General features: G+C 43.9%; 1 protein-coding gene across 1 annotated transcript in view; it reads left to right on the top strand.

Annotated features, from left to right (window-relative positions):
• SCN4A (sodium voltage-gated channel alpha subunit 4) overlaps positions 1 to 14,346 on the top strand; it is a 1,135,018-nt gene that overhangs the window by 638,600 nt on the left and 482,072 nt on the right. Inside the window, exon 14 of the mRNA XM_069238085.1 lies at positions 3,435 to 3,608. Within this exon, the coding sequence (XP_069094186.1) occupies positions 3,435 to 3,608 (174 nt within the window). The remainder of the gene's footprint in view (positions 1 to 3,434; positions 3,609 to 14,346) is intronic.

Below are 14,346 nucleotides of genomic sequence, written 5' to 3'. Positions count from 1 at the left end.
TTGTATCCAGGACAAAAAAAGTGGACTCCAAGGTTCACTTGGTTGACCTGCGTGGGAGCTGCAGGCAGCCTTTTCCCTGAAGTATCCAGCTAACCAGTGGCAATTGAAACTTGGCTAAAGTTTACTGTTGACCTTTGCCTGGACTATTTAGAGTCTCTCAATGCTTTCCCTTGACGTCCTGTGTGCTTTTGAAGCATATGAAGTGTACCCCTGTAGTTGTTGGGGCACCAGAAGAAACATTTAAAACTTTTGGAAACATTTCCTCAAATGCTTCAGACCTGCCAGGAAAAGTATTTGACCCAAAGATCCAAAGCTTCAGACTGAATTTTAGCCTAATCCTGCGCAAAGAGCAGCACATATTCTGCATTGGGACATTGAGGGGGTCATTTTGACCTTGGCGGACGGCGGAGGCCGTCCGCCAAGGTACCGCCGCTGAATGACCGCACCGCGGTCAAAAGACCGCGGCGGCCATTCAGACATTTCCTCTGGGCCGGCGGGAGCTCTCCAAAAGAGCGCCCGCCGGCCCAGAGGAAATACCCCTGCAACGAGGACGCCGGCTCAGAATTGAGCCGGCGTAGTTGCAGGGGTGCGACGGGTGCAGTTGCACCCGTCGCGTATTTCAGTGTCTGCTTAGCAGACACTGAAATACTTTGCGGGGCCCTCTTACGGGGGCCCCTGCAGTGCCCATGCCATGGGCATGGGCACTGCAGGGGCCCCCAGGGGCACCACAGCACCCCCTACCGCCATCCTGTTCCTGGCGGGAGACCCGCCAGGAACAGGATGGCGGTAGGGGGTGTCAGAATCCCCATGGCTGCGGAGCGCGCTCCGCAGCCATGGAGGATTCACAAGGGCAGTGGTAAACCGGCGGGAGACCGCCGGTTTACCCTTTCTGGCCGCGGCTGAACCGCCGCGGTCAGAATGCCCTCGGGAGCACCGCCAGCCTGTTGGCGGTGCTCCCGTGGTCGGTGACCCTGGCGGTCACCGGCCGCCAGGGTCAGAATGACCCCCTGAGAGTTTTCAGTATGAAATCTCCCAAGTTCCAGGGCACCAGTAAAGCCAACCTGCTTCATGTACCCAGACTTCATTTCCACAGCAGCAGCAATCATGGAGAATAATTTTCTTCTAAAAACATGACAAAGTCCCATTCTGCATTGAGACTTGCAAAAGACATTTCAATTGTTTTCTTCAAGAAAATGACAAAATACCATTCTGAAGTGGAAGTTGGAAAATGTTTCACACTTTCTGACATAAAGAATAACCAGGACCTATCCACTTAGTGTATTCAACCCAGGCTTCATCGCGGTCGGCCTGATATTGCACCTAGGTCCCTGTCTATCATTACCATAGACCAGTGGTCTCCAAACTTCTTAATGCCGTGCCCCCCCAGTTGAAAAATAAAAATCTATGGTCCCCCCTCAGGATTTTTCACAAATATTTTATAAAGATGGTGATGTTTAAATATGTCTAGACCTATTTAAACATTGCAGTTAGGTACTGTTACCTTTTTAAAAATGCAATAACATGCTTTTGCTTAAAACAAAGGCCTGTGTTCTGTACAATGCTTCTTTTGGGGCCCCCTGGGACCACTTGAGGCCCCCCTAGGGGGGCCCACCCCCCAGTTTGAAGACCTCTGCCATAGACTATCATTGGTGCTTTGTGCTTTTTGATACTACGTTTACAGAAAACTTTAAGAATTTGTATCTCTGGTTCCCCTTATTGGATTTCTGTTGTTTTGGTGTCTTTATTAAATTTTACTATATTCTTCTAATTTGGTTTCAGATTTGTATTCCTTGTTGTTCTGACTTGATCACACACTGCCCTAAGTTACACCTGTCTGATCTGTGCCATAGCTACCAGGGGTTAGATCTTAAGTTCATTTAGTGACATCATGGCAAGAAGTGTTATTCCTAGAGATGGACCGTTCCCCACCTTTAATAGTAAACTGCTTTCTTACAAATTCTGTATGTGGAACACTATAAGAGGTCACATGATCTTTAATACTATTTTATTATGTTGTGAGACACTACTGAATCAGGAGCTAAAAGAAGGTTATCAATATGAACTACATTAAGCTGAGGAGATGCACAACACAATGTAATGGGCCATGAGATTGTACGCATGTAATGCTGAGGACTACATGCATGCTGTCACTTTTGTTCTATGGGTGCTTTGAATAATTTTTTCTGAACCCTTAAAACTTAAAAAATGCTACCAGACTGTGGTTACGTCTGTTTCACATGTGAAGCTACAGTTTCCTTTATACCAAACCAAACCATAGTAGAGTATCTGCAAGCACAAAAACCTGAAAGTTTTAATTATAGTGAAAGTTGAGATCAGGGGCAAAGCTTCAGCGGAGTGTGTGGGGTGCTACAACCCTTTAATAAAATAATTTTCTGATAAGTTGTTGAGTACTGATGGTTTCAGTTTGGTATGGTGAGATGTCTGCCGGATTTCACCAGGATGTTTTTACAAAAACACACAGGCCCTCATTCTGACCTTGGCGGGCGGCGGAGGCCGCCCGCCAAAGTCCCGCCGTCAAGTTACCGTTCCGCGGTCGAAAGACCGCGGCGGTAATTCTGACTTTCCCGCTGGGCTGGCGGGCGGTCGCCTTCAGACCGCCAGCCAGCCCAGCGGGAAAGAGGCTTCCACGATGAAGCCGGCTCGGAATCGAGCCGGCGGAGTGGAAGCTGTGCGACGGGTGCAGTTGCACCCGTCGCGTATTTCACTGTCTGCGCAGCAGACAGTGAAATACATGTAGGGGCCCTCTTACGGGGGCCCCTGCAATGCCCATGCCAGTGGCATGGGCACTGCAGGGGCCCCCAGGGGCCCCGCGACCCCCCCTACCGCCATCCGGATCTCGGCGGTCCGACCGCCGGGATCTGGATGGCGGTAGTGGGGGTCGGAATCCCCGCGGCGGTGCAGCAAGCTGCGCCGCCGCGGAGGATTCAATGGGGCCGCGGTACACTGGCGAGACCCCGCCAGTGGTGCCGGTCCGACCGCGGCTTTACCGCCGCGGTCGGAATCCCCATTGGAGCACCGCCGGCCTGTCGGCGGTGCTCCCGCGGTCCTCCGCCCTGGCGGTCAAAGACCGCCAGGGTCAGAATGACCACCACAGTCTCTCCCTCTCAGTTTTTAAAGTCGTCTAAAATTGTGGGAATTTTCCAAATGATTGTGTTTCCCCTCACTTAGTATCCCTACCACTCCACTTTTCTATCACTTTTCACTGCCACGTAGGACCCTCCCATGCACCCTACGTGTCATACAATGTATTTAAACATTATGTGTCAGCCTGATTGTCAAAGAATCTGAAGCTCACACCCCCCCAATCTCACTGACCCGGCTACGCCCCTGGTTGAGATTTTGTCTCTTCACTTATAATGACCCAGGTAAATACGTAGATCTCTTACTATCTAATGTCTGCTTGCTTTTGACAGGTCTTCACAGGAATCTTCGCTGCTGAGATGGTCTTCAAAATCATTGCTCTGGACCCATACTACTACTTTCAGACGGGTTGGAACATCTTTGATAGCATCATCGTCACACTGAGTTTAGTGGAGCTGGGACTTGCCAATGTGCAGGGTTTGTCAGTTCTGAGGTCTTTCCGTCTGGTAGGTATCCCTGGAACTTTACCCAAGTTTAATTTAGTTTGACACATTGATTTGGGACCGCTAATAATATTCATCTCAAGATTACTATTGCATTAGTATTACTTAAGATATCAATCACATTTGTGTGTAAACAATAGGTAATCGGTTGAAAACATAGCAAAGCCTGGTCACAAGTACTTAGAGGACACCTTAGAACTGTACTATATGAGAGAACATTACAACTGCTAAAAATGCAACTGATACTTGGATTGTGCCAGTCAAGGAGAGGAGAGAGGCACATGCTATGATGACATATTAGTGTGTCTGATTACATTTTCTGTAGTTGTGGAGTTCATGAAAAAGCTACAAAAGAAATCAGAATAAAATGACATTCTAATTTAACCCGTCCAACCTCTCTTTTCACTAGCCCTGTACTGATGGCTTATTCCGTAGGCTATTATTCATGTGAACTAGGTAGGAGCAAGAAGATAAAATGAGCTACATTTTAAGATGAGGTCCAAGCCGAATTAAGTAGAAGGAATTAATTCAATAGCAAGTCATACACACAGCCAACCCCTGGCGGAGCTCTATCCTTTTTTTCCGTTTTAGAATCTTCTGCATCTCTAAGCAGCATTAGAATTTCACACATATGTTATGCTAATAACTACAACCAAAACATAGCATAACCCCCCCTTTAAACAAAAAAAAATGCTACTTAGAATGGCCTAATCTACTTAACTAATGATAATAATACATGCAAGAAACTATGTACAATATGTGAACGTAAAATATGAAAGCACCAAATATGTTGAACACTCGTTAATATAGTCAATGAAAATCAAAGTACATAGTCATCAAACCTGACTGGTTTTAGTTTCTCTCTTTAACCCACGCTATTCATGTGTGTCTGACGATCTTCTTCTCTGTTTCCATTATTCCCCAAAATTGCATCCAAATGTGCATGTTCCACCTTGCCACACTTGGTGATTTTTCTAGAATTACACTTTATTCATCATTTAACCAGACATTGTAACTCTTGACCTTAGCTATTTAAAAAAATATATATTTTATTGATTTTTTTTATGCCAAAAGCAATATTGCGCAAAAGTGTAGAAACAATAGTAATATCATGAGCACTGTCAAGCAGTAAAACTCGTCAATACATGTAATGAAAACATTCTGAGACAAAATCAGCAGTCTACAATGTCTCCAGCAGAGCATCAATTCCAGAGACAACACCAGAGGACGGCGACTGGCCACACTATGGCCCAGAGTTGGGGCTGCCATATACATTAAGAGATGTCAACACCTGCGCCTAAAGATAGTTGCGTAGGGGTTGCCAAATGTGATTTGGGCGGGATGCCAGTGGCTGTTATGAGGTATATAATTCACTGGTGGTGTCACAGTATGTGATGTCTCGCAACTAAGCATCAGTAGTGGGATGGATACCACTTCCCCAGTGGAGGGTGGTCCGGTGCTTAGCAAGCAACAGAGCCATGGCTCTGAACCCTAGATGGATTTTGGGAACTGTTTAACATAGCTCAGCAAAGCCATGAGGGAGTGAGGGGCAAGGTCCTGGCCTACCATCTGGGACACCACAGAGTAGATACTGCCCCCAAAATGGCAGGATGTTAGGGCATGTCCAAGTCAGATGGATGAAGTCCACAAAGTCAGCCCCACACTTAGGACATTGATGTGATCGTGTAGGGTAAAATTTGGCAAGGGCACATGGAATGGTATATGAGCGACGTGCAAACTTAAAGTGCAACAGTTTGTGATGATAGTTGTTAGATACCAGCCTGGCTTGTGTGCAACAGTAATCCCAGAGTTTGTCTGGGAGAGGGCGACCAATGTCCAACTCCCAGACCACACTAGATTCATCCGTGCTGCTAGGTCTAAGATGCATTGAGGAGTGATAGAGTCAGGAAATTAACTACGAGCTACCTGGGCAGTAATGACCAAAGTAAATGGGGGAAAATTCAAGATTTCTGCAGGAAATGTAGACAGTGTGAATTGCAGGGTGCTATAGAGTCTATGTAAAAGGAATCTCTCCATCTGGGAAGCCTGGCTACCTGCCACAATCTCCGTCACTGGGCGGATGTTAGAGCCCACAAACAAGTCGATGATCATATGCAGTTGCAATGAGAGGAGGACACACTGAATCAGCTTTTCGCATGTGAGCGGGAGCCATGGATTACCGGAAAGGGGGATGTGAGGTGAGTAAAGGGAGTCGAGGCCAAATTAATGACCAAGCCTGGCCAAGGCCCGGCAAGCGGTGGGGAGGGTTTGTATTTCAGAGGGGTTCCTGGGGATGTCAGGAGGACAGAAAGTGATTAAACAGAAGACTGATATTGTTCCGATTTAAGATACTGAAGCCTGCCAGCGGGTTTGTACCAGTGGTAGGCAAACTGTGCCTGAGCCACTAAATAATACAAACAAAAGTCCAGAACTCCAAAACTCTCTCTCTCAAATGGAAATGTCAAAGTCGACCAGCAGACACAAGGACGCCGACTGGCCCACACCAAGCATGTAAGTAGGCCATGAAGCATGTTAAAACAAATGTAGTGAGAGCAATTGGAATATTAATGAACAGATATAGAAAACGAGGGAGAACCACCATCTTGGTTATAGCTGCATGACCCGCAAGAGATAAGGGTAAGGTAATCCATCTGTCAATTTGAGTGGCAAGCTTATCTATTGCGGGCCATATTTACTCTGTATTACTTCAGGGCCACTTCTACGATGGTGGATACCAAGATATTTAGTCCATAATATGGGGTAAGGGAGGGAGCAAGGTGTGGTGGCATCAGTTAGAGGGAAAAGTTCAGACTTGTTCCAATTGATAGGCAAGCCAGAGGAGAGACCAAACCTGACCACCTCCTGAATTAATGGGGTAAGATTGGTGCTTGGCTCGTGGACGAAAAGTAGGATGTCATCTACATATAGTGGGTCAAGTAGTGGACCATGGTGGAAACTGAGTCCTCTGTGCATATGGCGTTCCTGGAGATGGTGAACCAAGGGGTCCAGACAGAGTATAAACAAAAGGGGTGAAAGTGGGCAACCCTGACAAGTACTGTGGGTCAAAGAGAATGGCTCTGAGATTTCCATTGTACACTCCCATAGACACCTTTAGCTCTCAGAGCCTACATTTAGTGTGGATGAAGATTTTGGACATCTTGCAATTGCTTGGACACATTGCATTTTGAAGTAAGGCAAACAGGAGCTACTGCAAATGTAGGTAGACCAGCTCTGCAAACCATTTGCTGCATTGCAGTGCAGGAGTCAACCTTCCAGCTGGTTTCACCATAATTGTGGCACCCCCAAGCACCCTCCTCAGAATACTTTCTAGACTTATGGAAGATCTCGGATCCTGGCGGAGGGGGATCTGTAGAGCAATGCGACCAGGTCTCGAAATCCATGTGGCATACCGAGTTTGCCAAGAACATCAAATGGAAAAGGCCACTTGAGAGAATTGAAAGCCTTTTCGGCATCCAACAAAACTGTAGAAGCAGGGGCCTCTGGGAGTATTTGGTTAGGCGAGGCATAAATCCAGATTGCATAGGGGCAATTATACTATCCAGTAAGTGGGATAGATGTGTGGCCAATATTTTGGCCAATGTCTTTTTGTCATTATTGAGGAGGGAGAGTGGACGGTATGATGCTCAGTGTTGTGGTGTTTCCCTGGTTTAAGGAGGAGTACAATCACAGCTTCCCGCATTGTAGGTGAGAGAATGCCCTGGCCGAGGGACTCCATGTACGCTTCAAGCAAATGAGGGATCAGGACCTTCCGGTATGCTTTATAAAAAGGGCCTGTGAAAACGTCACTCACAGGGGCCTTGGAGCTACCAAGTGACTCGATGACCTGAGACACCTCGCCCGCAGTAATGGGAGAGGTCAAAAACTGCTCTGGATGGTGTCTAGCCTCACCATGACAATCTCCTGCAAATAATCCTCAAGCTTGTCAGAGGCCGAGCCGGTCTAGGCAGTATATAAGGATTGATAATATGCCCTAAAAATAGAGAAGATAGCTGGGATATCCAAGGCCATGCCCCCACCCTCCAACTGGAGAGTGGTGACATAGGACGACTGATGATAAGGGAGCAGCAAGCTGGCCAGTGTATGGCCAGGTCTCCTCCCCACCACATCATACAGACATGCTGTAGCCTATCTTCCAAGATACAGTATGCTCCGGTCAACGTCTCCCTAATGTTCTGAAGTAAGTATGCTATAGTTGGGGGGGGAGGGATCGGGGAAGCAGGCGGCAGACTGGACTGCTGGTTTAGAGCCTGTAGTTCCCGTTCTATCCTAGTGAGATCTCCTCTAATAGAACATAGTACTCTAGCATGTTTGGCAATGAATATCCATCTGATTTCAGCTTTGACTGCCTCCCAGAGCATAGCGTGCATCTGCAATGTACTCGTATTGTGAGCAAAATATTCAGAAATTACCTTGCACAGCTCAGACCGAAACACTTCATCGTGCTACGCATTAGTGAGGAAGTGCCTTGAGAATGGTGGCGGGGACCCCTTAGCGATTTTTTGAGTATCCGACCACTGAGTCAATTTACCTTCATTCCTGGTTTTCACCCAAGCTCCTTCTTGAAATTTTGGAGGATATTTCCTACGCCTCCCGTTGTGCCTTGCTACATATTTTTTTTTTTTTTTTTTTTTTTACTTGTTTCTTTAGTTTGTCACTGTCCACACATAATTTGCTCATTCTCTCTATTCAGGCAGCTGTAATTTTGGTGCATGCTTCCCTACCTCTTAACAACTGAATGGTGTTTCATTAGTTGTTGTGTGAGGTGTGTTGCCATAACTCCATAGGATGTTTCTAATCCTGCTTTTGCTGTCTTACCCTGATTCCATAGCCAATTGCACGCATTCCTTCACTACTATGTTAAACCATTCCGCAAGACCATTGTACCGTGGAATATACACAGCTGTTCTATGATGATTATTTCTATGACTTTTGAGAAATTGTAAAAACTCATCTGACGCAAACTGCGGTCCATTATCTGACACCAAACACTCTTGGTATCCTTCCCTCCTGAACACTTCATCACTAATCGTTATTATTTCAAAAGATCTTATCTCCTTGCTAAATGCCACTTGGAACCTCAGATATTAATTCCTACATGTTCCCATGCTTTTGATGGAACCTCAGGAGGCCTAATAAGAGTGTCAATCATAACACAAGACTTGTCGCTGCATGCACACACAAAACAATTTCTCATAAACCTCTCTTTTTCTCTGTCCCTCCCAGGCCACCAAAAATCCATCCTCACTCTTCTCTTCATGGCAGACATGCCCCCGTGACCTTCATGTATCAGTTCTATAAGTCTTGAACACAGTTCTCTTGGCGCCACTAACCTACCACACATTCTAATAATACCATCCACCACAGATAATTCTGACCATATCTTAGAATAGTCACTCAATTCGGGTCTCACTTCCTTGTTGACCTTGGAATGTTCAACAGAATTAATTGCAAACCTTTATCCCTAAACACTGCCTCTTTCCATTCTTATTGTGAAACTGCACCCTTAGACACATCTTCTACACCAGCCACCACGCAATCTTCAACAGGTTCGGGCCCCTTCACTTTGAGTAGGCAGTCGAGACAAACAATCTGCATTTACATTCTTTGTGCCTGGGACATACTTAAATTTAAAATTGTTCTTCTGGAACCAAAATAACCATTTAGCAATTCTGGGGATTGCTCTTGCTTCTCCATCTCTGGAAATAAATGTACTAGTGGTTTATGATCCGTGCCTAACTCTAAAGGTGTGCCCCACACATATGTTCCAAAGTGCTGCACTCCCCACCAGCAAGCCAGGGCTTCTTATTCAATGGTGGAGTATGTCCCTTCTTCTCCCTTCAAAATATGTGATGCAAAAGCAGCCACCCTCCCCTGATTGCCTTTCAGTTGCAACAACAGCCCCCAAACCGTACATGCTCGCATCTGTTACTACAGTAGTCTTAACTTGAGAATTAAGAGCTTTCAAGATGACTGCTTCAACAATGGCTTTTTTCTGTCCTCAAAAGCAAACTGACATTCCTTGGTAGAATCATACATTACTCCTTTCTTCATTAACACTCGCAAAACATGCGCTCTGTCAGAGAATTGTTCCACAAATTTAGAATAATGTTCAGCCAGACGCAAAAAAGATTGATCCCTATTTGTCGGTAGAGGTGCTTTCTCAATTGCTTCCACTAATTTTAATTTAGGTCGGATTCCATCACTCGACAGAGCATGCCCCAAGTATTCTACATCCTGGACAACAAATTTACATTTTTCTTTGGATATAGTCAATCCTGCTTTCTCAAGCTTTTGCTATGCACTGTTTAACACTTCATTGTGCTTCGCTACATCATGCCCCCACACCACGATATCATCTTAGAAATATAACACATTTGTCAGCCCTTGTAATATGTTCTGCATTACAGGAATGCTGTTTTTCTTTAATACAATTCTGTGCTCAAATTTTTCTAAGCAACCCAATTGATTAGCAAATAGTTTGGGGTATTTATTGCACCAGAACTCCCCGTCATAGATTTCTCTGTAACCAGTCAGAAGTACTTGGTCAGGATGGTTACGATCGAGGACTGTGCCTAATGTTTTTTGTTCCTTCCACCCCAATAATGCCTTTCCTTTTCCTATCACATAAACCTTGTCTTTTGCGACTTGCCCATTATACTCCATTTTGGAATCCTAACAACAAATAAAGGTATTGTAACACCACAGTAACCTTCCGGTTGTACATCAGGAGCAATAAAATCGGCATTGGATGTGCCTTCACACATTGCTTGATTAATGATAGTGTATGGGGAACATGAATCTGCCCACATGTGAATCTCCTTGCCATTTACCTTAAACCAGCACTCAGGAGAATGATAATTTCCACCAGTGATTATAGTCATTCACAACTAATATTTGAACCTTGCTATCTTAGCCAAATTCTCATTCAAGCCTGAACTAGCGTTGCACGCTGTTTCTTTTACAGAATTTACATTTCTGTTGACATTACATATACCTTGTTTATACATTCTCGAAAAATGCCCATGCTTTTTACATTTAAAACATTTGGCTTTGATGGCTGGTCAAAAATCAGATTCAGTCATGTGTCTCGTACTTCCACATCGAGAACACTAGCGTTTATCAGATTGACCTCTACATGACGGCTTGGCTCTACCACTATCTCTTTGTGACCCAGATTGATTTCCACTTTCTGTACCAAATGAATATCATCTGTTTTGTTCTTATCCCTTGTTTTATTTATAAACTGATCACTCACAGTTTCTTCTTGTAAGTCTTTAAACTTACATGTGCTACCTAACGTTCTTAACACAGAAATGTACTGCTCCACACTTTCACCGGGCTGCTACGCTCTTTACAAAAACTTGTGCCGTTCAACTTTTAGCACTTCATCTGGTTCTGAAGATTCATCAGCTATATTGTTCTCATTGCTGGGATTGGCAAGGTTTTCAGTCACGTTTTGCCTCCTTTCTGCACCCAAATTATGTTTCAAAATTGCTAGCTTCTGCCTGGAGTTCAATACGTCCCCACCTACTGCCTCTAAATAGGTCTCAAAAGCCTCCTTCCAATCTTCCCATACCACAACAGGATGGCCTGAATTTTGCAAAAACTTGGGGGGGAGGTGTGATTGATTGCATTTCCATGTTCACTGTTGCTACACCCTACACTGTGCACTGCACATAATAATGCTCATGAATTGCTAAAAGCTAATGCATAATAACGACTATTCAGCAGTAATGGGCCTGTAAATAACACTAATATTAATGATGTACTCTGTTTTGACTAATATAATACACTAAAACAATAAAAGTAGTCACCGTGGCTTAGTTGCTGGTTACAGGTCTTCCCTTTATGGCTAACACTCCAGATATGACTTGGCCTTCTTCAGTTTCAATGAAACTCTTACTAGGGATGGAGCTTGCTTCTTGGAATGGGCTGTAGTCAAGAAAGGTATGTTCTTGTACAGCCCAAATATATTTCCTCACACCTGCCTTAATATTCCCTGCTGCATGCAGTGCTCATTGCAGAGATAAACACTAGGTACTATATATGTATTCCCCTGCTGCACATGATCCATTCACTCTGGATTAACTAAAAGTATCTTGATAGGGCACTTACATGTTACGTGCTGCTCCTAGTACGCGTCTCAATGTTCACGTGCGTCCCTCTACACGCACCTCCACAGAACAATCACAGTTTACGTGCGCTGCTCTTTGCACTCAATTATATTTTCATTTAATTGTGGTTAATTGTGTTCAGGCGATCTTTTTGTGCGCTATCTTGTTTTGGTTAAACTGTATCCGTGCAAACTAGCATGGCATGCATGCGCAGTTCCCTATGTGCTTCATCCACACAATCAACGCAACTCGCGTTACGCTAACGCTTTGCTTAACGATGCCCGTAAGTGCCGACTAGCTCAAAAACATACATTTGCCTCTTGTCTGTAAGATTTGTAAGATACAGCTCATGGTGCTCCACAACAAGGCTGCAGCAGTCCATCAGAGCTGCCAGAATCTCTTCGTTCATTTCAATAGCACTTATCTGCCTGTTGCACCCTGCAGCAACAGAATTGTTGACTCTTCCTTCAGGGGTTGACGCAGTTCTCCAGGGTCCCGTACTCATCACCAATTTTAAGATGAGGTCGAGGCCGAACTAAGTAGGAGGACTTTCTTCAAGAGCAAGTCAGACACACAGCCAACCCCTGGCAGATCTCTATTATTTTTTTTGTTTTAGAATATTCTACCTCTCTAAGCAACATTATAATTTTACACGTCATGCTAATAACTGCAACCAAAACATAGCACAACACCTGTAAATATCATTGGAAAGGTATTGAGTCATGACAAACAGGTGTTCAAACAGATTTTATAAAAATAACATTGCCAGCTTATTCAATTATGCCACAAAACTGTTTTACAAGCAGTATCAGTAAATACATTTTTTTGGAATGCAGAGCTTAGACTTCTTGTTTATAATGCATTTCTGCCTTTGAAAGGATGCTCACAGGTGTGTTAGGGAAAAATGTCTGTTTTCCCCAGGCATGCCTATTCGCCAATGTGTATGACTAGTGGAGGTTTGTACTCAGATGTCATACATATGAACCTCTTCTAGCTAGCATCTCACCCCGTGCTACTAATTTAATTAGTCTAAACCTCAATCTAAATCATTTACATTAAATTCAATTTTCCTTGATGGACACTTGCACGGCTACTGTCCATTTCGTCCTGCTTATAGAAAATCTAATCCAGAACAAATGGCTTTGCCAATGCTTATTTTAATTGAGCTTTAATTGTGCCACCTTCAGTACCAGGAATGAAGGGAAGCCTTTGTTCCACCTTTTAATTATTGCTCTTAGTGTTTACATGATTCCAGAGGACAGGTCTCATAGATAGCACACAGGATTTAAAAGAGATTTGCCTGTGTTGATGCCCATTCCACATGTCTACAGTGTTTAGAACACCCTCCCTGCTAGGCACCACCCAGCTGTGCTCAAGGATATCTACTCGTTTTTAAATGGTCATTTAATGTGCATGCAAATTAGAAGGCATTAGCCGGAGGAGAGTAATGAAGAAGCCAAGCACCACCAAAAACAAAAAGGGATCAGGACTGAGATAGTTTGCTACCAGCTAATAGATCCAATGGATGACTTTGGACTGCTTTGCAGTTTATAATGCAATCTACGTGGATGTTCCCCCAGGAGCTTGGTAATTGCAGTCTATTTGTATTGGTTGATCATCTTCATATATTAAAATTTTGAGCTCAGCACTTTTTGGCTCATATTCTTGTATCCATCCCTCCTTGCTACAAAGTGATACATTTGTCCTAGTGTATTTTTTATAAAGCACTTTATACTGCATTATAGTCCTTCCTAATTTCTGTAAATAAGAAGTATTACTATCAGAAAATGTAATGCTACTCAATTTACCAACCACTGTAGGAAGGAAGGCTCAGGTGGCTTTGCCAGAAATTTACCCAATGACCTATAAATAACAGCACCTATCAGCTGCAATCATTTGACTCACTGAGTCATCTTACCAACTTAGAGCTGTGCATTCAGTTTCATTACATTAAATTACTGTTTCAACTTTTTAAAATGAATTTATGTCAACATGGCTATATCGTGCTAAAAATCTTACACCGTGACAATGAACACCTAACACTTTAAATGGAGCAAAGACAGGAACACCAGCAACAAGCATCAGGGTAGTGTATTTTTTTCTATTTCTTGATTGGCAATTAGAATGTTTAAAACAATTTGGGGGTCCAGAAAACAAGAGTCTAGAGAGAAGGTTGTGATAACCTGTTCTGAATCATCAAAAGTCAAATTTACAGAGACACTTCTAAGCTTTCAGTACCTCACATGACCCTTCCTCACATATGAATGAACTGAATTGGCAAAGAAAGTATAGTTTATGCCTCTACGTGTTTGAGGTGAGTTGAACAAGGGAGACATACAACCTGGTGAGAAGTAGATGCCTATAGGAGTCATATGGCCCAAAAGATGTTTGAAATCTGGGTCACTATTCCTATTTTGAGTTAAATGTTTATTTGGGAGTGAATGATGTTCTAGAACAGGCTTCTCCAACGAGTAGCTCGCAAGCTACTGGTAGCTCTCCTGCTTGATGTAAATATCTCTCCTGTGTGAAGCCCAGTGAAATAAATTAGAAAAGCTTGCTTTATTAAAGTAACATATGTCTAAAATTTAAAAGCATTTATTTGAAAC

This window comes from Pleurodeles waltl, chromosome 6 (genome assembly GCF_031143425.1).
Source record: "Pleurodeles waltl isolate 20211129_DDA chromosome 6, aPleWal1.hap1.20221129, whole genome shotgun sequence".
NCBI classification, from domain to species: domain Eukaryota; kingdom Metazoa; phylum Chordata; class Amphibia; order Caudata; family Salamandridae; genus Pleurodeles; species Pleurodeles waltl.
The sequence above is the reverse complement of the archived record's forward strand: the minus strand, read 5'-3'. Positions and strand labels throughout refer to the sequence as shown.